Source organism: Salvelinus sp. IW2-2015, linkage group LG24, assembly GCF_002910315.2.
Source record: "Salvelinus sp. IW2-2015 linkage group LG24, ASM291031v2, whole genome shotgun sequence".
In the NCBI taxonomy this organism is placed as follows: Eukaryota; Metazoa; Chordata; class Actinopteri; order Salmoniformes; family Salmonidae; genus Salvelinus; species Salvelinus sp. IW2-2015.
Genome location: NC_036864.1, coordinates 1,611,531 through 1,637,615, shown reverse-complemented (window position 1 = coordinate 1,637,615; position 26,085 = coordinate 1,611,531). Strand labels below are relative to the sequence as shown.

At 43.6% G+C, this 26,085-nt stretch overlaps 1 protein-coding gene across 4 annotated transcripts in view; it reads left to right on the top strand.

Moving 5' to 3' along the window:
- tbc1d22a (TBC1 domain family, member 22a) overlaps positions 1 to 26,085 on the top strand; it is a 188,177-nt gene that overhangs the window by 7,312 nt on the left and 154,780 nt on the right. For all 4 annotated transcript variants that reach the window (XM_023969491.2, XM_023969488.2, XM_023969489.2 and 1 more), the window contains exon 6: positions 21,805 to 21,875. In XM_023969491.2, coding sequence (XP_023825259.1) covers positions 21,805 to 21,875 — 71 coding nt within the window. The remainder of the gene's footprint in view (positions 1 to 21,804; positions 21,876 to 26,085) is intronic.

Genomic DNA, 26,085 nt, shown 5'->3' with positions numbered 1-26,085 from the left:
GTGGCCACCGTGCATAATCCAAGGGACACAAATGATGCTTTTAGTTTTTACTTGCTCGTTCTATAGCTTTACTTCTACTGTACTCCTTTGAGACGAGATGGYGCTTTAACTTGTGATCCAAGGCCATAATGGGGTAACGGCAGTAGCTTTGGTATAGTTCTTCCAGTTCTTCCTTCAAATCACCCATAGAACTTTAAATCCTCCATAGAATAGCCCTTGGAAGTGAAGGCGTCTTAGCGAGGTTATACCTGTGAGGGAGTCAGTTCTATTGTTTGAGTCGTTGTGATAGCGCTGACTCAGCCCAGTGGCTAGATMATTTTGTGAGGCTATGTGTCACTGACTGTCTCTCTGGTTTATACAACCRGAGGTAAGCTATAAGTCATGAAGTGGTTCAGGGTCGTGCTGAGACATATGAGGGAATAGGATTGGGGTAAGTGAGGCGCTGAATGTCMAAGAAGACCACTTCTGAATTTGAAAGGCAAAGACCATAACAGGTTTGCCTTTTTTTTCAACCATTCCATTTTTAATAGACACATGTAACCGGGACAACTCATGACCAAAGAAGGGCCCACTGTATAGAGCTTGATACACAAGTTGATACACAACCTGTGGTTTTAATGTCACATGTACAAGTACAGTGAAATGCCTTTCTTGCAAACTCAAAACCGAACAATGCAATAATCAATAACAATATGTTACTAGAAAAATACACAAGAAATAAGAATATGAAATACACAAAGTAAGTAACCATACTATATACTGGAGATATTTAAACAGTCAGTTCTAATACCATATTTACATGTGCAGGGATACTGGGGTGATGGAGGTAGATATGTATTTTTTATTTTTATTTTATTTTATTTAACTAGGCAAGTCAGTTAAGAACAAATTCTTATTTACAATGACGGCCTAAAGGGATTAGGCAACAGGATATGAGATAAACAGAGTAGCAGCAGCTTGCAGGTGTGTAGAGTTTATAAATTATTACATTTTTTATTTAAATTATTACATTTTTTATTTAACTAGGCCCGCCTACCGCGGGCCAAACCGTAACCCGGACGACACTGGGCCAATTGTGCGCCGCCCTATGGAACTCCCAATCACGGCCGGTTGTGATACAGCCTGGAATGTTTGAGTGAGCAAATGATGGAGTTTGTGTGAGTGTGTAGAGCMCTGTGAGTGTGCATAGAGACAGTGCAAGATTGAGATTGAAATAAAAGGTCAATAAGGATACAAGGTTAACACAGTTCGTGTAGCTATTTTGTTAGTTAGTCGTACTGCTTGGGGAGAGAAGCTGTGCAGGAGCCTGTTGATGTACCTCTTACCGTGCGCCAGCAGGGAAAATAGTATATGGCTTGGGTGGTTGATGGTTTTCCGGGCCTTAGAGATCCTGGATGGTAGTGAGCTTGGCCCCACTGATGTACTGGGCTGTCCGCACAACCCTCTGTAGTGCCATGCGATCGAGGGCGGTGCTATTGCCATACCAAGTAGTGATACAGCCAGTCAATAYGCTCTCAATGGTACAGCCGTAGACCTTTTTGAGGATTTGAGGGCCCATGCCAAACCTTTTCAAACACCATTTTAAGTCCTTAGTGATTTTGGCACAGAGGAATTTGAAGATGTCTTCTTGCTCCACTGCCGCCCCGTTGATGTGGATAATACAGAAACTATTTCCCTTTTTYCACAGCAACGGTTTCCTTTTTTTGTTGCCCTTTTTTTGTTGCCCAGACAAACTAGGACCAACAATWGTAGCCTGCCTCTGACCATACTGGTATATGAATTCATCAGTATAATACCAACCAACCTCTTGACTTTGGGGGGTTTATTTATTTAAAGCATTGTACTGCCGTTGTACTACAGTAACGCATAATTCCTAAAGATGGTACCATATGTATAATGCAGTTTAAAACCATGCTATTTCAATGAGGCAATACCATGGTATTATTTAGGATCATGGTAGTACCATACTTCAAAGCTAAAACCATCGGAATTGGGTTAAGTAACTGCCGCTCTGATGTTCAAGAGTTCTTGTTGGATGTAAGAAATGATAGCGGATATATTTAGTGAAAATAGAGTACAAATAAATGGCAAAATAATCACAAAGTAGCAAAGTTCTGTCGAAGCTTCCAAAACGGCGGCAATCCAGTATGGCGCTATCTTGTGAGGTCATAAGGGGATTTAAAGCCATCCATATACCAGTACATGTCTTTATCTGTCGTCTGTGTATTAYTATGGACTCCTGAGGGGAGGGAGATGGAGGCTGGGGGAGGCAGCAGGGTACAGTCAGTGATTCTAAGTCTGTCAACAGTGATTACACCAGGCCAGCAGTCGGGATTTGCTCTTTAAATGGAGTTGTCGCTGCTTTATTACATATCCAAGCTGACTAGCCAGACACATGATGCCAACGATGAAATATGAACTTAATTCAGAGGCCATAATTAAGAGACACAGAGGTAGAGGGCAAAACAGACAGCGAGAGAGAGGGAGATTGGCAGAGGGTAAGGGAGACGGATCGATTGATGGAGAGAAAGAGAGAGCCTGTTGACAGAGATGGATGGGTGTGTTGTCCTGTGGTTGAGGTGGCCGACCTGGTTTTTGTCCTGTCTCCCCTCTGTGACATCAAATCAAATTTTATTGGTCACATTCGCATTAACATCTGCTAACCATGTGTGTGTAGCGAAATGCTTGTGAAGAAAAGTGATTGAGAGTATTACACCTGCGCGTAGTGCAATCAATATGCTGATAGAATTTAGGTAGCCTTGTATTCAAATTTGCTTAGTTAAAATCCCCAGTTACATTAAATGCAGCCTCAGGATATAGGGTTTCCGGTTTACATAGAGTCCAGTGAAGTTCCTTGAGGGCCGTATGTACACCGCTGTCACGATAACTGATGAGAATTCTCTTGGGAGATAATATGGCCGGCATTTGATTGCGAGGAATTCTAGGTCAGGTGAACAAAAGGACTTGAGTTCCTGTATGTTGTTATGATTACGCCATGAGTCGTTAATCATGAAGCACACACCCCCGCCCTTCCTCTTCCCAGAGAGGTGTTGCATGGAAAAGCCCGGTGGCTGAACCGATTCTGACAACATATCCCGAGAGAGCCATGTTTCTGTGAAACGGAGGATTTTACAATCTCTTATGTCTCTCTGGAAAGCAACCCTTGCTCGAATTTCATCTACCTTGTTGTCAAGAGACTGGACATTGGCGAGTATTATACTCGGGAGTGGTGGGCGATGTGCACGTTTACGAACCTGACCAGAAGGCCGCTCCGTCTGCCCCTTCTGCGGCGCCGTTGTTTTGGCCCGGCTTCTGGAATTAGGTCCATTGTCCTGGGTGGTGGTCCAAACAGAGGATCCTCTTCKGGAAAGTCGTATTCCTGGTCGTAATGTTGGTAAGTTGACGTCGCTCATATATCCAATAGTTCTTCCCGGCTGTATGTAATAAGAGTTATGATTTCCTGGGGTAAGAATTGAAGAAATAAAAAACAAAATACTGCATAGTTTCCTAAGGACTCGAAGCGAGGCGACCATCTCTGTCGGCGGCATCTTACTTTTTTCATCACAGCATCTGTAGAATTACATATCCATTTATCAGTCCTTTCACCACCAAGAGCGCTCGCTTAAACCTCCATCTCTCTCGCTCTGTCGCTTTTTCTCGCTCAAACCTCATCTACTCATCCCTCTCTCAATCACACAGCTATCAATCCGGGGAGACGCTGCCCTCTAGTGTAGAATGACCCCTGACTCTTGTCCTTGATGTTGGGGGATGTGTGTGTGTGTGTGTCAGGGAAGGTATGTGCGTGCGCTTCATTCTTCAGTCTGTGGATTTCAGCCTGGTTTGTGGCTCTAGCCCTCCATCATGTTGGGATTTGTCTCCAGAGGCGTGTGTGAACAACTGACTGACTGCTCCACTCTCTGCTCTCACCTGTTTAACGATTAGAAGATGAGGCATGGGATAGAGCGAGGCTAAAACCGTTAGGCCTAAAAAATGAATCACTCTTTTTCTTGTCGTTCCCAGTTCCTATGATCTTAATTGTCTTTTCTAAATCTTTGTAACAATCAGGTACTTTGGTTTTTCCAGATGCAATATTTACAGTTTTTGTATCTAATTCAAGCAATCATCAGCCATCTGTGTTTGTGTGTGTTTGATTTTGAGCAGTCTGTCTTTGTCAGGATTTCTGGGTTTCTCCAGACAGGGCAGTGAACCTGGCAGAGGTAGGCAGGCTGACAGAGTGGAACAGAGCAGGCTTTACGGCACTAAGGCCACATAGACCATGGCAAGAGCAGGCCAAACCCATTTATCATCACCGAGAGTGAGAATATGACTGGATCTCATTCACAGCCTCTTATCTTTGTCTCCCCTTCTCTCTCCCTTTTGCTGTCTCCATCTTTCTCTCTCATTCTCACTCATTCACCTGTCTCTCTCCCACCCTGCTCTCTCTGAAAAGTCATTTAAAGGAATTTAATAATTTCTCATAATGTAATATATTATATATAGTTTWAAAATATTTTATCAATCGCATAAAAATCAACATATCAGCCAGGATTGGAATGACACTATAGCGCGTCTGTGTGCGCTCATTACCTGCATGTAAAAGGAGTGAGCTGTTGCTCAAGTGGAGAGAGAGAGAGACAGTCGGACATTGCAGCAGCAGGCGRTCCTAGACTATAAAATATAATAGTGAACAGAACAAACTAACCTGGTAGCGAATGCAAAACATATCTTGTCGCCCGGCTAGTTATCACTATAGGTAACTGCTTAACTATTATTAGCATGTATTAATGTTTTCAACATGTCCCATAAACGACATTCTATGATTCATTTTAACCAAGGTTTTTTTWATTGAGCAGTGGCAAAGGGTGGCTACTGTGAAGAATCTCCCAAAAATGTTTTGGGTTACTACATGATTCCATATGTGTTATTTCATAGTTTTGATTTCTTCAGTATTATTCTACAATGTAGAAAATAGTAAAAATAAAGGAAAAACCCTGCAATGAGTAGGTGTGTTCAAACCTTTGACTGATACTGTATATATAAAACATTTGGCACGAGACACCTGTCTCATTCATGCCTGTCTGAGTGGACTAATCCATTGTGGAGGCCACTGCGGTGGCATACCAGTATCACCTGTAGTACATTTACTGTTAATTAACATCATTTTGAATCTACGTTGCTTGTTTGGTTGTGTAATTTCTGTTAATGCATTCAATATATTATTATTACGGTCTTACTGTTGTCATTGTAGGAGTGGACACGTAGTTTGCAGAGCCTAGTCTACACGTGATAAAGTATGGGTTTATTTCATTACGAGTTGTCAATTTATTCAATGTCTTTTGTTTGGAGCACTGTTATCAATCTTGAGTAAGGACACGCACCTGATTTACGCTTATAGAAGTAGAACTAGTCTACCTGGCCTGCGCGCGAATGTAGGCCTGTAAGTGTGCCCATTTGGAGATTGCATAGTATTTCTGATTGTCTTAACTCACCAGCACTCTGGAGCTTCTCAAAGGAATATTTTCTTTGCCTCAAACAGCAAGTAAACAAAGTCTGTTTTTACATCCATTGAGAATGACAATAGTTCCTCAACGTAGCCTATTTGAAAAATCTTTCCAGCTCTCTCGTTTTTTATTACTTCTCAGCATGAAAGTGGGGAAAAAATTTCCTGATCCGGTAGAAACGTCATAAAATTAGGCCTATCTGATTACTTCATATCCCTTGCGATAAATTTGACTAAACTAGAAAATACAATACATATTTCCTGAAAACACATGTGTGGACTTGCTTCAGCTGTATAAAAATATTTGTAGCCTAACATAGTCATTTGATCTTTGAGATATATATGCTGAACAAAAATATAAATGCAACAATTTCAAAGATTTTACTGAGTTAGTTCATATAAGGAAATCAGTCAATTTGAAATAAATTCATTAGGCCCTAATCTATAGATTTCACCAGACCAGGCAGGGGCACAGCCATGGGTGGGCCTGGGAAGACGTAGGCCCACCGACTTGGGAGCCAGGCCCAGCCAATCAGAATGAGTTTTTCTCCACAAAAGGGCTTTATTACAGAAAGAAATCTTCTTCAGTTTCATTAGCTGTTCGGGTGGCTGGTGTCAGACGATCCCGCAGGTGAAGAAGCCGGATGTGGAGGTCCTGGGCTGGCGTGGTCACACTTGGTCTGCGGTTGTGAGGCTGCAGACCAAGTGTGGGAGTGTTGGAGTGTGGGAGTGTGGGAGGCGGCTTAATTTCTCTCACATAACTTTCAATTCTCTTGCAACTGCTCGGATGGACATTCCTGCAGTCAGCATGCAAATTGCACGCTCCGTCAAAACTTGAGACATCTGTGGCTTTGTGTTGTGACAAAACTGCACATTTTAGAATGGCCTTTTATTGTCCCCAGCACAAGGTGCTACTTGTAGACAAAATGAAAATCTGACCCACTTCGATTCATATCTACATTGTTGATTGTAAATTACAACTTTATATTACTGCATTACTAGCTAGCTAGCTAATTATTCTGTGTCTAAACCAGTCTGATTTAATTGATCTGCTGCACGTTATCTTGAATAGGCCAAGTCARCTGCAACACTTTTCAGGTCAGAGAAGATGGACGTAGTGTTGTCAAATTGGGCATCCTTAAAATCCTACAATATGTTTACATTACAATAAAGTAAAGGGTTTAAAGTATCCATAACAATCTACATCAGATTTTCGTTGCATTTTAGCTTTTTCCCAACAATGAGTCTGACTTTCGAAGGCTTCTTGTAGGTCGCCATTTTCAATGAGTGAATTATTTTATAAATGTTTTACAAATGTATTAATATTTTAAATGTTAATGTTTTACATCAAGGGTGGTCAACCATCTCCAGGAGAGCTATGGGTGTGCAGGCTTTTGTTCCAATCCCCCTCTAACCAACCACATTTTAGAAATGAGCTGCTCAACCTGACCTTAATAAACGACTCTGACGTTTGAGCAGTGCTGGATCAAAGCCTGCACACCCAGTGCCTTCTTTGACCAAGGTTGAACACGTGTTTTATACAGTGCTTAACAGTTATTTTACTTTGGTGGGGGGGAGGGTGGGGCGTAAAGTGCAATGCTCAACAACGTAGGCTACATGTGATCAGAGGCAGCCTCCCAGTGTTGATACCACATTTATGCAAACTTTTTTGTAGTCCCTCGTGGTCAGTTGGTAGAGCATGGTGTTTGCATCGCCAGGGTTGTGGGTACGAAAGTATCGTGACTATGCACTCATTTCTGTAATTGGCTCAGAATAAGAGAGTCAGCTAAATAATACAAAAAAGTTGGATTGGCTTGATGGACTTCTTAGCTACCATACGGTCAAGCTGCTCCACACAGCTCAATAGGGTGATATCCGTGCTATACAATACTTCCCTAAATAGTTATTGCATAGTTGGAGCTGTGCTTTGGGTCATTGTCCTGTTGTAGGAGGGAAATTGCTCTAATTAAGCACCGTTCCACAGGGTATGACATGGTGTTGCATATCGGAGTGATAAACTTCCTTCTTCAAGATCCCTCTTTACCCTGTACAAACTCCCACTTTACACCACCAAAGCACCCCAGACCATCACATTGCATCTCACGCAATGTTCTTCTTTGGTGATCCGAACACCTCAAACGTAGATTTTTTCTGTGTCAGTGCTGTGTTATTTGCGCATCTCTAATCTTTTTATTTTTATTGGCCAGTCTGAGATATGGCTTTTTTCTTTGCAACTCTGCCTAGAAGGCCAGCATCCGGAGTCGCTCCTCACTGTTGACATTGAGGACTGGTGCTATTTAATGAAGCTGCCAGTTGAGACTTTGAGAGGCGTCTGTTTCTCAAACTAGACACACTAATGTACTTGTCCTCTTGCTCAGTTGTGCACCGGGGCCTCCCACCCTCTTTCTATTCTGGTTAGAGCCAGTTTGCACTGTTCTGTGAAGGGAGTAGTACACGGCGTTGGTTTCTTGGCAATTTTCGCATTGGAAAATAGCCTTCATTTCTCAGAACAAGAATAGACTGACGAGTTTCAGAAGAAAGTTCTTTGGTTCTGGCCATTTTGAGCCTGTAATCGAACCCACAAATGCTGATGCTCCAGATACTCAACTAGTCTAAAGAAGGCCAGTTTTATTGCTTCTTTAATCAGGACAACAGTTTTCAGCTGTGCTAACATAATTGCAAAAGGGTTTTCTAATGATCAATTAGCCTTTTAAAATGATAAAGTTGGATTAGCTAACAAAACGTGCAATTGGAACACAGGAGTGATGGTTGCTGATAATGGGTCTCTGTTCGCCTATGTAGATATTCCAGTAAAAATCAGCCGTTTCCAGCTACAATAGTAATTTACAACGTTAACAATGTCTACACTGTATTTCTGATCAATTTGATGTTATTTTAATCGACAAAAAATTAGATTTTCTTTCAAAAACAAGGACATTTCTAAGTGACCCCAAACTTTAGAACGGTATTGTAATTAAATTGAGGGTTAATATAAATGATCATAAAACACATTTGGTAGCGGAATAAAATTTGGTGAAATCTGGTCTGCACTTTCTTTTTCTATTCCATTATAATTATAATGTATTWTGAATAAATAGCCTACCTAAAATAAATCATGAGTCTGGTTAAACTACGTAGAATTGCATGAAATTAGCTTCAAAACAAAAGTTTTCTAGGTCCCTCAAATTAAACAAAATCAAGCTTGTGGTATATTTATTAAAGGCTATCTCAAACAATAATAATAATAATAATAAAGCTCGGAGAGCATGACATATTTCAAATGTGAAAATGGGGTTCCTGTGGAAAAAAGGTTGAACCCCTGGACTAATTGACTCAGCAGCTTAAAACGCCTGTCTAAGTTTAGCTTTCYTATCAGAGCTAGCTGGCTAACTCATTGATACTGTTTTGGCCTGGCCTCAGGCAGGGGTCTAGTTAAGCAATGATTGATAACTGATAAAGATACTGTACATTGGCTGCATTTAGAAATGGAACCCGGTGAAAAGTTTTGGAATATAGGCCTATGACGAATAGACTGCCATTCCAGACACATACATGAATCACCATCTTAATCTAACGTCCTTTTTTGTGATAAAATGTAACCACTTTGAAAGAGGTAAGTTAGGCTAGTTCTGTCCCTCCCTGCCTTCTGACTGAAACATTTGATCTGTACCATTTGGAACAGTGTATATTTTATCCCTGTACTTCTGCTTTTTAATGAGTGTTTTCAGAAACCATAGTATAGATACCACCGTGTAGTTGTGTGAGCAGGATTTTGCGAGTCACAGCATCAGCTTTTACAGTTTATTTTGAGAGACTAAGAGCGGCGAACATCAGCCAATTACCTCTCTCTCTGATGGCGGAAACATAGCCGTTTCCATGGCGATGCTCTTTCCTCTGATTAGGCCTTGCTTCGACTTTCTCTCTCCTACTATACCTCACCTTATCCCTGGCAATCTTCCCTGGACACTAAACCCCTCCCTCCCCACATACACTCCCGTTTTACTCTCTGCCCTTTCCCCTTTCTTTTGCTGACTTGCGTTCCCTCTTTCTTCCTCTTGTTAGTCTCTGACTCTACCTCTTCTCTTTCTGCTGTGTCTCTCTCTATCTCTTTTCATCTGCCTCTCTCTGCCTGCTACAGTTGGGGGAGCTGCTGATCTATGGAACTCCTTCTCTTGCTGCAGCCTCTAAATGCTACTGCTGCTACTTATCGTTTCTCTCTGCATATCTGCCTTTCCTCCCTTCGCCTCTCTTCTTACAGTTTTGTATATCTTCCTCTCTGGTCATGGTCTCTGCTGTCTCTGCTTCCGCTGTCCTCTGTCTGCTTGTCTGTCTCTGTCACTGCGTCTCGTCGTCTCTGGTCGTTCTGTCTGTCTCTGTCTCTGTCTCTGCTCTTCTGTCTCTGTCTGTCTTCTCTGTCTTCTGTCTGTTCTTTGTCCTGACTCTCTGTCGTCTGTCTGTCTTGTCTGTCTCTGTCTGTCCTGTCTTCTGTTCTCGTCTGTCTCTTTCTGTCTCTGTCTGTCTCGTGTCTGTCCCTGTCTGTCTTGTTTCTGTCTGTCTGTCTGTCCTGTCTTGTCTGTCTCTGTCTTTCTGTCTCTGTCTGCTTCTGTCTGTCTGTCTCGTGTCTTCTGTCGCCGTCTGCTCTTCTGTTCTGTCTCTGTCTGTTCTTCCTGTTCTGTCTGTCGTCTCTGTTCTGTTCTGCTCTCTGTCTCTGTCTTCCTGTCTCTGTTTCGTGTTCTCTGTCTGCTCTGTCTGTCTGTCTGTCTGTCTGTCTGTTCTGTCTGTGCGTTGTCTGGTCTTTGTCTGTCTGTCTGTCTCTGTCGTCTGTCTGTTCTGTCTGGTTCTGTCGGTCTGTCTGTCTGTCGTCTTCTGTCTGTCTGTCTGTTGTCTGTCTGTATCTTCTGTCTCTGTCTGTCTCTTTGGTTGTCTGTCTTCTCTGTCGTCTGTCTTGGTCTGTCTGTCTTCTGTCTGTCTGTCTCTGTCTGTTCTGTTCTCTGTCTGTCTTGTCTTGGTCTGTTCGTCTGTCTTGTCTGTCTCTGTCTGTCTGTCCTGTGTCTCTGTCGCTGTCTCGTGTTCTTGATCTGCTGGTCCTTCTCTGTCTGTCTCTGTCGCTTGCTCTGTCTGTCTCGGTCTGTCTCGTCTTGTTCGGTCTGTCTCGGTCTGTTCTCTGTCTTGTCTCTGTCTGTCTCTGTACTTCGTCTGCTCTGTCTCTGTGCCTGTCGTCTGTCTGTAGTCTGTCTGTCTTCGCTCTGTCTGTCGTCTTCTCTGTCTTCTCTGTCGTCTCGTCTGTCGCTTGTCTGTCTGTCTCTGTCGTCTCTGTCGTCTCTTCTGTCTGTTCTCGGTCTGTCTCTGTCTGTCGTCTGCTGTCTCGGTCTTGTCCTCTGTTCTGTCTGCTCTTGTCTCTGGCTCTGTCTGTCTGTCTGTCTCTGTCTGCCTGTCTGTTCTGCTGTCTCTGTCTGTCTCTGTCTCTCTGTCTGTCTCTGTCTGCTCTGTCTGTCTGGTCTCTGTCTTCTCTGTCTGTCGTCTGTCTGCTCTGTCTGCTGTCTGTCTCTCTGTCTTCTGTCGTCTCTGTTCTCTCGTCTGTCTCTTGTCTGTCTCTTCTGTCTCTCTGGTCTGTCTCTTCTGTCTCTGTCGTCTCTGTCTGTCTCGGTCTGTCTCTGTCTGTCTCTGTCTTTGCTCTGTCTGTCTCGTCTGTCTCTTGTCTGTCTCTGTCTTCTCTGTCTGTCTCTGTCTGTCTCTGTCTGTCTGTCTCTGTCTGTCTCTGTCTGTCTCTGTCTGTCTCTGTCTGTCTCTGTCGTCTGTCTCTGTCTGTCTCTGTCTGTCTCTGTCTGTCTGTCTCTGTCTGTCTCTGTCTGTCTCGTCTGCTTCTCTGGTCTGTCGTCTGTCGTCTGTCCTGTCTGTCTCTGTCTGTCTCTGTCTGTCTGTCTCTGTCGTCTGTCTTCTGTCTTCTGTCTGTCTGTCTGTCGTCTGTCTGTCTGTCTCTGTCTGTCTGTCTGTCTGTCTGTCTGTCTGTCTGTCTGTCTGTCGTCTGTCTGTCTGTCTGTCTGTCTCTGTCTGTTCTGTCTGTCTGTCTCTGTCTGTCTCTGTCGTCTCGGTCTGTCTCGTCTTCTCTGTCGTCTCTGTCTTGTCTCTGTCTGTCTCTGTCTGTCTGCTGTTCTGTCTGTCCTGTCTGTCTGCTGTCTGTCTGTCTGTCTGTCTTTGTCCTGTCGGTCTCTGTCGTCTCTGTTCTTCTCTGTCGTCTGTCTTCTGTCTCTGTCTGTCTGTCTCTGTCTCTGTCTGTCGTGTCGTCTGTCTCTGTTCTGTCTGTCTGCCTGTCTCTGTTCTCTGTCTGTCTCTGTCTGCTCTGTCTGTCTCTGTCTGTCTCGTCTGTCTGTCTGTCTCTGTCTGTCTCTGTCTGTCTGTCTGTCTGTCTCTGTCTGTCTCTTCTGTCTCTGTCTGTTCTCTCTGTCGTCTGTCTGTCTGCTCTCTGTCGTCTGTCTCTGCTGTCTCGTCTGTCTCTGTCGTCTCTGGTCTGTCTCTGTCTGTCTCTGTCTCTCTGTCTTCTGTCTGTCTGTCTGTCTGTCTGTCTGTCTCTGTCTTCTGTCTCTTCTCTGCTGTCTGTCTCTGTCTCTGTCTGTCTCTGTCTCTGTCTGTCTCTCTTCTGTCTCTGTGTCTGTCTGTCCTGTCTGTCTGTCTGTCTCTCTGTCTGTCTCTGTCTGTCTGTCTCTCTGTCTGTCGTCTGTCTGTCTGTCATCTCTCTGTCTGTCTGTTCTCTGTCTTCTGTCTCTGTCTGTCTTGTCTGTCTCTGTCTCTGTCTGTCTGTCTCTGGTCTGTTTTTTTTTTTTGGTCATTCCTGTCTGTCTGTCGTCTGTCCTGGTCTTCTGTCTGTCTGTCTGTCTGTCTGGTTCTCTGTCTGTCTGTATCTTCTGGTATCTTCTGTCTCTTTGTCTCTGTCGTCTCTGTCTGTTCTGTCTGTCTGCTGGTTACAGTTGACAATTCCTTACACAGCAAATTTCCCAATATATAGGCTACCACCCACAGCACGACATTCTGTAGTTAATAGTTGACATCAAGAATTCAATTAAAACTCAGTAAGATTTTTTTTAGAATCTGTACGGCGGAATGGAATTTCTGAGGTATCTCTCCATTGGTATGAAAATAAGATCCTCCCAAAATATGGTTTCTAGGAAATAGCTCAGGTGTTATCGAGATAGTTTCCCATGTTCAAGCACCGATTGGCTAGTTGAATTGTCTTTAAACGAGACTCACAATGATGAATACCTCCCTGGAGGTGAACGAGATTAAGCCAAACACACCCCTCCAAAAAAACGAACGGCATCTCCATCTTGGAAGTAACCCCTATAGCGAGCGAACGTTCTGTCTGGTGTGGATACCAGATTTCACACCTCAGTGTCATTTGAGACCAGAGCTAAATGACAACTACTGATGATTATCTCTCATGCACCCTAGGTCCGTAAGCTGCTCGTACTGTGGCCAGGTCTCACCAGGCAGGCGTCAGAGTGCCATTGTCTTCCCTCTTCTTGATTACTAATTCCTTTGCGTGCAATGATTGCAACACAGAGATCAGCTGTTTTGTCACCAATACAAGTTGTTTTTGCCTGTCCAGGCCAGTAATACGTTAAGACTACTCTGACCTAGGTCTGAGTTCCTAACTGCTGTAGAGTACCAACTTGAGTTGCTTATAGTGTGTTTGAGTCCTTTTGATTTTTATCAACAGCTTTTCATCCCCAAATTGGAGGAATCCAGCCTTGAAAGGCTTCCGGCCACCAATGATAGACTTTTCCCCCAGTGAACGTATGCAGTACTCAGTGGCTGACAAGCTTTTTAGGAAAGTGTTGTCTAATGGCTTCAGCATATGCTTCACTTCGGCTGGCGCCTTTGGCGAACCGGTCAAGTGTGCTAGCATACTACCTCGAAAGACCTTTGCTTGAAAAACGATACAAAAGCGGCGATAGTACTTTGTGTCCATTTTGAGACACCGTTTACATACGTTTCCTCAAAATAGTCAGAATGAATCTATGATTTCTCTAGAAGTCTGTCACTCATTTTGACATTTTAGCCAAGCAGATATTAGTCTCACACTGCACCAATCTTAGCTAGATGTAAAATTGTACCTCTCAATGAAACTTTGAATAACCAGTCGTCTCTCATTGAATGACAACAGACTTTATTGAAGAATCTCTACTGTTGACCAATCACGGACGAAGGGGCGTAGACTTCGGCTACCGACTTCGGCTTGCATCGAAATGTTTTTGTGTGCCCGAWCAGCYGYGAAAAAACCCTTAACGAAGTCCAAAACTCACAAGAACGTCACAAATGTTGTCGTAATATACAGTGCATTCAAAACTTATTCAGATTCCTTGTCTTTTTCCACATTTTGTTACATTACAGCTGAATTAGAAAATGTATGAAATACATGTTTTTCCTCGATTTACACACAATACCCCATAATGACAAAGCAAAAACAGGTTTTTGCAAATGTATTAAAAATAAAATACTTATTTACTTAAGTATTCAGACCCTTAGCTACAAAACTCAATGTTGAGCTCCAGTGCATCCTGTTTCCATTGATCATCCTTGAGATGTTTCTAGAAATTGATTGGACATTATTTGGAAAGTCACACACCTGTCTATATTAGGTCCCAGAGTTAACCGTACATGTCAGAGCAAAATCCAAGCCATGACGTCGAAGGAATTGTCCATAGAGCCCCGAGACAGGATCATGTCAAGGCACACATCTGGGGAAGGGTACCAAAACATTTCTGCAGCATTCAAGGTCACCAAGAACACAGTGGCCTCCATCATTCTTAAATGGAAGATGTTTCGAACCACCAAGACTCTTCCTAGAGGTGGCCACCTCCCCCTATTGCTCAGTTTGGCCAGAAGGGCCTTGGTCAAAGAGGTGAACAAGAACCCGATGGTCACTCTGAATGAGCTCTAGAGTTTCTCTGTGGAGATGGGAGAACCTTCCAGAAGGACAACCATCTCTGCAGCACTATACCAATCAAGCCTTTATGGTAGAGTGGCCGGACGGAAGCCACTCCTCAGTTAAAGGCACATGACAGCCCGGTTGGAGTTTACCAAAAGGCACCTAAAGACTCTCAGACCATGAAAAAGAAGATTCTCTGGTCTGATGAAACCAAGATTCAACTCTTTGACCTGAATGCCAAGCATCACGTCTGGAGGAAACCTGGCACCATCCCTACAGTGAAGCATGGTGTTGGCAGCATCATGCTGTGGGGATGTTTTTCAGCGGCAGGGACTGGGATACTAGTCAGGATCGAGGCAAATATGAACGGAGCAAAGTACGGCGAGATCCTTGATGAAAACCTGCTCCAGAGCACACAGGACCTCCGACTGGTTCGAAGTTTCACCTTCCAGCAGGACAACGATCCTAAGCACACAGTCAAGATAACGCATGGCTTCGGGTTACGTCTCTGAATATCCTTGAGTGGCCCAGCCAGAGCACGGACTTGAACCTGATCGAACATCTCAGGAGAGACCTGAAAATAGCTGTTCAGCGACACTCCCCATCCAACCTGACAGAACTTGAGAGGATCTGCGTAGAAGAATGGGAGAAACTCCCCAAATACAGGTGTGCCATRCTTGTGGCGTCATACCCAAGACGACTCCAGGCTGTAATCTTTGCCAAAGGTGCTTAAACAAAGTACTCAGTAAAGGGTCTGAATTCTTATGTAAATGTTTATTTCTGTTATTTTTTTTATTTTTATAAATTAGCAAAAATGTCTCAATCGTTTTTTTTCTGTGTCATTATTGGGTATTGTGTGTAGATTAATGAGGAAAACAAATGAATCCATTTTAGAATAAGGGTGTAACAAAATGTGGAAAAAGTCAAAGGGTCTGAATACTTTCCGAATGCACTGTATGCGCAAACTCTTCCGAATTGTTTCGGCTGGGAAGCATGCGGATGCCTTGACAGTGGGAGTATGACTCACTAGATTACAGTGTGGTACAGTGGCAGCCTGGCAGAACTTTGTCTTCCCATAGTAGATCCAAGACTATGAACTCCCCATGAACCAAATCACAAATAGTATAGAGATCTGGGGGCTGCCTCATAATCCCTGCCTCAGAACTGCCACTTCGTCTACAGTACATTTTAGACCTTAAAACATTTCATTTTTACTCAGCCTCATTAAAATCTGGCATCATACACACACTTTAGAGACTTTAGGGAGAAGTTTAAATAAGTTGGTTTTGAAAAGTGTCATCTGAAATTAGAATATTGTACGTTGTTAAAAACTTCACGGGTGAAGTAGGATAATTTATAAGAAGTAGAGGAATTTATAATGCAATCAGTTTAAGAAGCCAACCACCTCTCTCGGCAGTKACTTTGAGAGGCCGGGCTAGGGGGAGTTGACTGGGTCCTTACTGTACCGTTCACTTCCCAGTCACCAGCACTATATCTCACCATGGCTGCGTCCCAAATGGAACCCCATTTCCTATATGGGCCTAGTGCACTATATATTCTTGGGTCAAAAGTAGTGCACTTTATCGGGAAGAATAGGGTGCCATTTGGGACGTAGACTACATTTCATCGTCCAGAAGCCAGGTGGTAATACGGAGGAGTATCTTTTTACAGGACTCCCATTAGTTCACGAGCCTGTCGTCACCAGCTGCTTGTCTCTTCGTCCTTTACCTGAGTTAATAGCGCTGTACTCTGTCTCTCACACAGACAGACTCAGTGCTTAAGGTTTAGAGCATCAGCTAAAACTTTTACAGCGCCAAATAAATGCGTCAGGCCGGATGACATTCTTGTTAGCCATGATAGTGATGATGTAGAGGTAGGCCCTAGTTTGTCTGCTGGGGATGTTGTCTTGGGCTCCCTGCGTTTGAAGAAATGGGGATCTGCCTGCCACTGATATTGTAGCCTCTCCACGTTAGTTTTACAGGACTACATGAGACACGAGTGCAGCAGGATGTTGCTTGGGATGTGGAGTTAGACTTAGCTCTTATTTATTGGGTTGTTGTCGGCCATGATAGGAATAGGCCTACGGGATCTGCTGTCACTGTCTGATATTCTAGCCTATCACTTTATGGTTTGTCTAGGCCTATGTGTGACACCGCCAAGGAAGTGTTTGTTTTGTAGTGTCTGTCTATGAATGTGAGCTGTGTGTGAAGACCTCTTGGCTGTCTGTCCGCCCCATTGCCCTCTCCATCTGAGTCGTGTCTGAATAGTGCATGGCTCCGGCCTGCCAACTGTCTGCCTCCCTCTGCCGTCACTTCCTCACTCAGTCAGCACACAGACTGACAGCTCTCATCTTTCCTGATAAATGGCCTGTCTTTCTCTGCCTTTTAAAATATATATTTTTATTCCTCTCTTTCACGCACACACACAGGATGTGTGAAATCCAAGTACTTGACTCTCCATCTGGAGATTTGAACGACACAATCTGTGTTGGGATTGTAMCGTACATTATAAACATTGCAATATTGAAGGTATTTAGCATCCATTACTTCAACTTCTCCCATAGGGATACAGCTGTTACAATGCTTAAACAGGAGGTACACGATGTTACGAAGTACCGGCGCGGCCGCAAGCAAAAATGTACTGTAGCCTAGGCCTATTCCTTGTGAGCTCATGAATAAACCATTAACGCAGTAGTCTAAGGACAAGGTGTCTGGGATAGGAAGTGACCTCCGGGGGAGAGATTCTATGACGCAACACAGTGCTTCCCCTAGGATTTTTCAGGGGGGGGAGGAGTAGTGAACATGGCCAATGGCGGTTTGTTTTAAAGCTGCTTTCCTTCTGCAGTTCTGCACCCCTCATTGTTGCAGTTTTAAAGTAAATTTCTGCCAATTCTACACACTTTCAATGTCTTCGCTATAGAAATAGGCCTACAGTACATTCTATTTGTCATTAGTAATCTGTGCTGGCATTTTSATTTAATTGGCATTCGGCTTTAATTATTTGACTTGGCCTGTGTCACTCTGTCTAGGATATGCCTTTTCTCKGTTTCTCTTAGATTAGCCTCATAGCTCACAGACACAATGCTGACTGACTGACTTGCGTGCTTCACACTGTGCTTTCCCTCATAATCTCACTCAGGGCTCTGAGACTTCTGATTTGATTTAGCTCTGGGTCCACGTCCCTAGGGACCTTGTTCAACGAGTGTTTCAGGCTTTGCTATTTTATTATAATGAACAAGTGATATATTCTTGAAAAAGCTGTGTTTTTCCGAGAAACAAGACAGCTCTGGCCACTAATGAAATAGCATTTGCAATTTAAGACCCGGCTCTAGGAAACTGAGCAAGGTCGTATTGTTTCTTTCTCCATGTAGCCGGAGCTCCGGATGGAATTTCCTCATCAGTTAGCTGACTGAGTCAGCTCGGGAGGGGATGTTAAAGGGACATGCATCTTAAATAATATTCTATTACCTTTTTATAGTGCACTCATTTGAACCATTAGTGCTCTACTTTCAACCAGAGGTACCCATGTAGCTCGGTACTGTTGCCCTAATCCCTATGCGTGAATAGAATGTCATTTGAGATTTCCCCAGTTTAGATTTTTCGAGTAGTGTTTAGAATGCGGCGAGCACAGAGGGTGTGTTCCGTCATGTCCCGTGATGTTCCATCTGTGATGTATGGCTGCAGCAGGCAGATGCTCWCACACTGCTGGCCAGATGGTGCCAGGTAAATGTCTGACCTCCAGCCCTCCCCAAACACAGAAGCCTTGCACGTATGGCCATGAGAACGGTCGTCTTTCCAGGTCATCAGCGCCCGAGGAGAGAGAGCGTGTAAGTCTGTGTCTGACTCTCTCTCCCCACTGTGAGATTAATGTCAGTTGGGAAACAGGTAGTTTTTAATTAACGGCTAGTAAGATTAATTGATTAATTAATGCGGCTGACGGCGCAGATGAGGGTTGGAAGGTGCAGAGTGCGGACTGAGGAGAGACACYGTTGAGTAGCTCTGTATTTAATTCATTGAGTGGATTCCTTTCCCTATAAAGTTTCTTCCCTCCCTGTAAAGCCTTGGGGTTCATTAAAGCTGCCACCTCAGTGTAACTGTGAATGGGGTGTGGTTCTCCCTCCACTGTTGTCTATCTACCTCTTTTTCTCTGCTCCCTACCTTCTCCTTCTCTCTCTCTCCTCCGTCTGCTCCCCCTTGCACTCCCCCGTCCCGCTGTCTTCTCTCATCCCTCTTTCTTCTGCATCATTTCATCATGCCTCTCCTCTCCTTCCCAACAGCTGCCCTGTGGCTCTAGAAGGTTAGGTTTGGGTTAATTACCAAGCCCATGCCATTAAAATAATCTCCATCGAATCAARTKTTATTGGTTGCATACACATATTTAGCAGATGCTATTGTGGGTGTAGCGAAATGCTTGTGTTCCTAGCTCCAACAGTGCAGTAGTATTTAACAATACACACATCTAAAAGTACAAGACTGGAATGAAGAAATATGTAATATTAGGACCAGCAATGGAGTACAAATACAGTACCAGTCAAAAGTTTGGCCACACCTACTCATTCAAAGGTTTTCCTTTAGTTTGACTATGTTCTACATTGTAGAATAATAGTGAAGACATAAACTATGAAATAACACATATGGAATCATGTAGTAACCACACACACACACACACACATCTGTAGAATACGTAGGATAGAATAGTGTGTGTGTGTATATATATATATATATATATATATACAGCAATTGTTCGAAAAGGATGGAGTTGACTAGAATACAGTATATACATATGAAATGACTCAAACCTTATTTAAACAAGTGTCTATGTACATAGGGCAGCAGTCTATGGTAGAGTAGAGTAACCGGGTGCCAGTCGGCTAGTGACGGTGACTAAGTTCAGGGCCKGGTACTGGGTGGAGGCCRACTAGTGATGGCTAATTTAACAGACTGATGGCCTTGAGATAGAAGCTGTTTTTCAGTCTCTCGTCCCCAGCTTTGATTCACCTGTACTGACCTCGCCTTCTGGATGATAACTGGGYGAACAGGCAGTGGCTCGGGTGGTTGATGTCCTTGATGATCTTTTTGTCCTTCTTGTGACACCGGGGGTTGTAGATGTCCTGAAGGGCAGGCGTTGGGCAGACCGCACCGACCCTCTGAAGAGCCCTGTGGTTGCGGGCGGTGCATTTGCCATACCAGGTGGTGTTACGGCCTGACGGTATGGTCTGAATGATGCATATATGCATTACATTTAGTGTTTCAAGAAGGCATATGCTTTACGTCTTGATAACTATACACATTTCCTGTCTCTACCTGCTAGGGAGCCTCAGTGCTTCTGTTTAAAAGCTTTATGCTGTTGGGGGCWGCTGTGCGATTCCTTACTGATGGGTTGCGTCCAAATAATCTCCTTCCTCCTGAAGTGTGCACTTGTTCACATCCCTTTATGGATTTGAAAGGATACGACTGGTGTACGGAAACCTACTATAGCCCGTGCCTACACCAATTCTATGCTTTTAAACTTGTGGGTAGTAGTGAACGATTGCACAGTTCATGAAGAAGGATAGATTATTGGGACGCGACCATAGTGTGCTGTGGGCTGTGATTCATTATAGAATCTATATACTTCAGCAGAGGCCCTGGAGATACGGGGAGGAAATATGGAACAATTTCTATATCCTATAGGCTAGCCTTTATCCTATGTCTACCGTGGCAGTGTGTTGTTGATTTTTATATGGCGAATATATAATGAATGCTTGATTTCTGGCTTTTTGCTCTCTTCTGAAAAAGTTTTTTGAATCTCATTGGGAATGAAAATAATAAGTAAAAGGGTAAATAGATGAAAAACAAACACGCTCAGATTGTAGCCTTGCCTAAGTGGTGATGGTATACAAAGCAGTAGTGATATACAACTACGAATACGTTGTATAGCCTAAGTGGACACTCGATTTAGCCAATGGACTAATCCAGGCCTTCCTGTTTAGAACAGGCCAACATTTCCCATTTGCAATATCTGTCACTAACACAATACTGTCTTGCGTTAGAACTGCCGGCCCGTAATTTGGAACTAATCAATATGTTTGCTGTGTTATACCAGTTGTGCGCCAGCGCTCTGAGCAAGAGTGGAGATGGGAGTTTAGGCCTGAGTCAGAGATGCTTTTGTTTTTACATGGAGGGAGGTAGAGTGGGAGGGATGGAAGGAGAGGTATAACGGTAGAAAGATGGAGGAGTCGTCGGGAGAACGGGAGGGGCGTTTACCTGTTTTGCCTGCCGTTGTCATCTCATTTACACACATCAGTCCCCCCCCCCCGCTCTCCTAACACGAGTGAGACAATGCACAATATGCAAGTACACTGAAGAGATTCTTGTTGAATTTGTGTGGGATTTGGATTGGAATAGGCAGGCGGAATGTTAATGATTCAGTCCTAAACTTTAGTTAGGCTGAAGCGAAGTTAGATGCATGGCTGTTGGTGAACTATGGATGAATGACACAGGTGAAGGCCTTGTCTGTGTCCCAAATGGCACCCTAGTGTTTCATTTATAGTGCACTACTCTTTACCACTTTACCATGGCCAATAGGACTTAGCACTGCCCACTCCCGCAGAGTTTGAAGTATGCAGTGGACATTATGTGAAAGAATCCAGAATTAAACCATGGCTGCATTCCAAATGGGACCCTATTTCCTATATACAGTAGTACACTGTTTTTGACCAGAGCACGAATTTTGACCAGAGCACCATATTTTCTGGTGGTTTTATAGACCCAGGGGGAGCCCCTCTTTTCCAATTTAAAAGTCCAATTTGCACCTCTGTGAGATTTATTCACATTAAYGCTCGTGGGCCCCAGAACGCGGCCTCCTGACCATGTGGTGGGAAACCTCTTTAAACCCGTCAAATGCTAATGTTATGGGTGTCCRAGACGGTGAGGAGAAGCTTGGGATTTGGAATGAATTTGTATGTGTGGGATATCAGGGAATTTGKGGGAAAATATACACCAAATCAAAAAGCTTCATGGTGTTGTCTTTCAAGGAAATATGTTTTCCTCTAGAGCCAACATATGTTTTGGGTTCATTTTCTGGCATCACGGTCTATGTATGTGTTGGATAACAGGCAATTATGAGTCTTTGGGGGAAAAAGGCTGCACAGTAAATACGCATGGCGCTGTCTTTCCAGGGAATATGTTTTCCCCCTACGCAAACATGATAAATGCCTTAGGATACAGAAACGCCTACAGCATCAGCCTAAGGTTTTGTAGTATAATATGTAATTGATGAAATTTGTGTGTTCAAATATTGTCTTTTTTCTTTTGCTTTCTTCAGGCAAAGAATCGCAGTGGTCTTGTATGTTCTTTGAAAATGTCATAATGTAATTCTCTGTCTGTTCCCCTTTCAGAGGAATTACGAAAGTTGAGCTGGTCTGGAATTCCGCGCCAGGTTCGTCCAATCACGTGGAAGCTCCTTTCGGTAAGTAACGGTGTTTTCACATATAGTCCTCTTTAAAAGAACAATCTCAGTCATATTTTAATGGTGTTTTCACACTTGGTCCCTTTCAGCAAATTTTTCTGGACTCTGTACATTTTTTGTTCAGTGTGAACACTCAAAAGAGCCCTTAAAGCGAACCGAACTGAGACTGTCTCGAGAGGGGGGGGCCATAGCCTATCTTGGGTGTCCAGTCAAATGTACGTGTTAATAGTATCTTCTGATAACAATTATTATGTCTGATATTTTAACTAAACACAATCTATTAGCTTCCAAAATGTAAGTAGGTACAGTTGAAGTCAGAAGTTTATAGACAAATACATTTTGCACAATTCCTGACATTTACCACTTTATTTTAAGAATGTGAAATGTCAGAATAATACTAGAGAGAATGATTTATTTTCAGCTATTATTTCTTTCATCACATTCCCAGTGGGTCAGAAGTTTACATACACTCAATTAGTATTTGGTAGCATTGCCCTTAAAAGCGCCCTACACCCAAACAAGGGCCTAGCGTTCATCCATCTCTGGCTGTCGCGCTCCCTACCACTGGAGGAAGTACAGTTTCCCGCTCAGCCCAGTCAAACTGGTTCGCTGCTCTGGCCCCCCAATGGTGGAACAAACTCCTCACGACGCAGGACAGGCGGAGTCAATCACCACCTTCCGGAGACACCTGAAACCACCATCTTTTAAGGAATACCTAGGATAGGATAAAGTAATCCTTCTGACCCCCCCCCCCTTAAAGATTAGATGCACTATTGTAAAGTGGCTGTTCCACTGGATGTCATAAGGTGAATGCACCAATTTGTAAGTCGCTCTGGATAAGAGCGTCTGCTAAATGACTTAAATGTAAATGTTAATTGTTTAACTTGGGTCAAACATTTCGGGTAGCCTCCACAAGTTTCCACAATAAGTTGGGCGAATTTTGTCCCATTCCTCCTGACAGAGCTGGTGTAACTGAGTCAGGTTTGTAGGCCTCCTTGTTCGCACATGCTGTTTCAGTTCTGCCCAACATTTTCTATAGGATTGAGGTAGGGCTTTGTGATGGCCATTCCAATACCTGGACTTTGTTGTCCTTAAGCCTTTTGCCACAACTTTGGAAGTATGCTTGGGGTCATTGTCCATTTGGAAGACCCATTTGCGACAAAGCTTAAACTTCTTGACTGATGTTGCTTCAATATATCACATAATTTTTGCGTCATCATGAAGCCATCTATTTTGTGAAGCGTACCAGCCCTCTGCAGCAAAGCACCCCACAACATGATGTTGCCACGGCCCCTTCACGGTTGGGATGGTGTTCTTGGGCTGGCGAGCCTCCCCATTCTTCATCCAACTTAACAATGGTCATTATGGCCCAACAGTTCTATTTTTGTTTCATCAGACCAGAGGACATTTCTCCAAAAAGTACGACTTTGTCCCCATGTGCAGTTGCAAACCGTAAGTCTGGCTTTTTTATGGCGGTTTTGGAGCACTGGCTTCTTCCTTACTGAGTGGCCATTCAGGTTATGTCGAATAGGACTGGTTTTACTGGGATATAGATACTTTTGTACCTGTTTCCCGCATCTTCACAAGGTCCTTTGCTGTTTTTCTGGGATTGATTTGCATTTTCCACACCAAACTACGTTCATCTCTAGGAGACAGAACGCATCTCCTTACTTGGCAGTATGATGGCTGCGTGGTCCCATGGTGTTTATACTTGCGTACTATTGTTTGTGCAGATACATGTGGTACCTTCAAGTGTTTAGAAATTGCTCCCAAGGATGAACCAGACTTGTGGAGGTCTACAATTTTTTTTCTGAGATCTTGGCTGATTTCTTTTGATTTTCCAATGATGTCATGCAAAGAGGCACTGAGTTTGAAGGTAGGCCTTGAAATGATTCCACAGGTACATCTGCAATTGACTCAAATTATGTCAATTAGCATAACAGAAGCTTCTAAAGCCATGACATTGTTTTCTGGAATTTTCCAAGCTGTTTAAAGCCACAGTCAACTTAGTGTATGTAAACCCMCTGGAATTGTGATGGAGTGAATTATAAGTKAAATAATCTGTCTGTAGTAGATGTCCTAACTGACTTGCCAAAACTATAGTTTGTTAACAAGACATTTGTGGAGAGGTTGAAAAACTAGYTTTAATGACTCCAACCTAAATGTATGTAAACTTCYGACTTCACTGTATGTTTACATTGCCAAAGCAAGTGAAGTAGATAATATACAAAAGTGAAATAAACAATAAAACTGARCAGTAAAAATTATACTCACAGAAGTTCCAAAAGAATAAGACATTACAAATGTTAWATTAAACTCAGCAAAAAAAGAAACGTCCCTTTTTCAGGACCCTGTCTTTCAAAGATAATTTATAAAAATCCAAATAACTTCACAGATCTTCATTGTAAAGGGTTTAAACACTGTTTCCCATGCTTGTTCAATGAACCATAAACAATTAATGAACATGCACCTGTGGAACGGTTGTTAAGACACTAACAGCTTACAGACGGTAGGCAATTAAGGTCACAGTTATGAAAACTTAGGACACTAAGGAGGCCTTTCTACGGACTCTTAAAAACACCAAAAGAAAGATGCCCAGAGTCCCTGCTCATCAGTGTGAACGTGCCTTAGGCATGCTGCAAGGAGGCATGAGGACTGCAGATATGGCCCGGGCAATAAATTGCAATGTACGTACTGTGAGACGCTTAAGACAGCGCTACAGGGAGACAGGACGGACAGCTGATYGTCCTCACAGTGGCWGACCACGTGTAACACCAGCACAGGATCGGTACATCCGAACATCACACCTGCAGGACAGGTACAGGATGGCAACAACAGCTGCCTGAGTTACACCAGGAACGCACAATCCCTCCATCAGTGCTCAGACTGTCCGCAGTAGGTTGAGAGAGGCTGAACCGAGCGCTTGTAGGCCTGTTGTAAGGCAGGTCCTCACCAGACATCACCAGCAACAACGTCGCCTATGGGCACAAACCCACCGTCGCTGCACCAGACAGGACTTGCAAAAAGCGCTTTTCACTGACGAGTCTCGGTTTTGTCTCACCAGGGGTGATGGTCAGATTTGTGTTTATCGTCGAAGGAATGGGCTTTACACTGAGGTTGGTACTCTGGAGTGGGATCGATTTGGAGGTGGAGGGTCTGTCATGGTCTGGGGTGGTGTGTCACAGCTTCTTCGGACTGAGCTTGTTGTCATTGCAGGCAATCTCAACGCTGTGCGTTACAGGGAAGACATCCTCCTCCCTCATGTGGTACCCTTCCTGCAGGCTCATCCTGACATGACCCTCCAGCATGACAATGCCACCAGCCATACTGCTTGTTCTGTGCGTGATTTCATGCAAGACAGGAATGTCAGTGTTCTGCCATGTCCAGCGAAGAGCCCGGATGTCAATCCCATTGAGCATGTCTGGAAACTGTTGGATCGGAGGGTGAGGGCTAGGGCCATTCCTCCTAGAAATGTCTGGGAACTTGCAGGTGCCTTGGTGGAAGAGTAGGGTATCATCTCACAGCAAGAACTGGCAAATCTGGTGCAGTCCATGAGGAGATGCACTGCAGTACTTAATGCAGCTGGTGGCCACACCAGATACTGACTGTTACTTTTGATTTTTACTTTCCCCCTTTGTTCAGGGACACATTATTCAATTTCTGTTAATCACATGTCTGTGGAACTTGTTCAGTTTATGTTTCAGTTGTTGAATCTTATGTTCATACAAATATTTACACATGTTAAGTTTGCTGAAAATAAACGCAGTTGACAGTGAGAGGACGTTTCTTTTTTTGCTGAGTTTATGTATATTTACAGTGGTGTGACGGCGTACAAATGGTTAAAGTACAAAAGGGAAAATAAATGAGCATAAATATGGGTTGTAATTTACATTTGTTCTTCACTGGTTGACCTTTTCCTGATGCAACAGGTCACAAATCTTGCTGCTGTGATGGCACGCTGGTATTTCACCCAGTAGATATGGGAGTTTATCAAAATCGGGTTTGTTTTTCGAATTCTTTGTGGATCTGTGTAATCTGAGGGAAATATGTGTCTCCAATATGGTCTTACATTTGGCAGGAGTTTAGAATGTGCAGCTCAGTTTCCACCTCATTTTGTGGGCAGTGTGCACATAGGCAGACCTTGCTCTCAAGAGAAGACAGGCTATGGCGGCCTTTCTCAGTAGCAAGTCTATGCTCACTGAGTGTACAT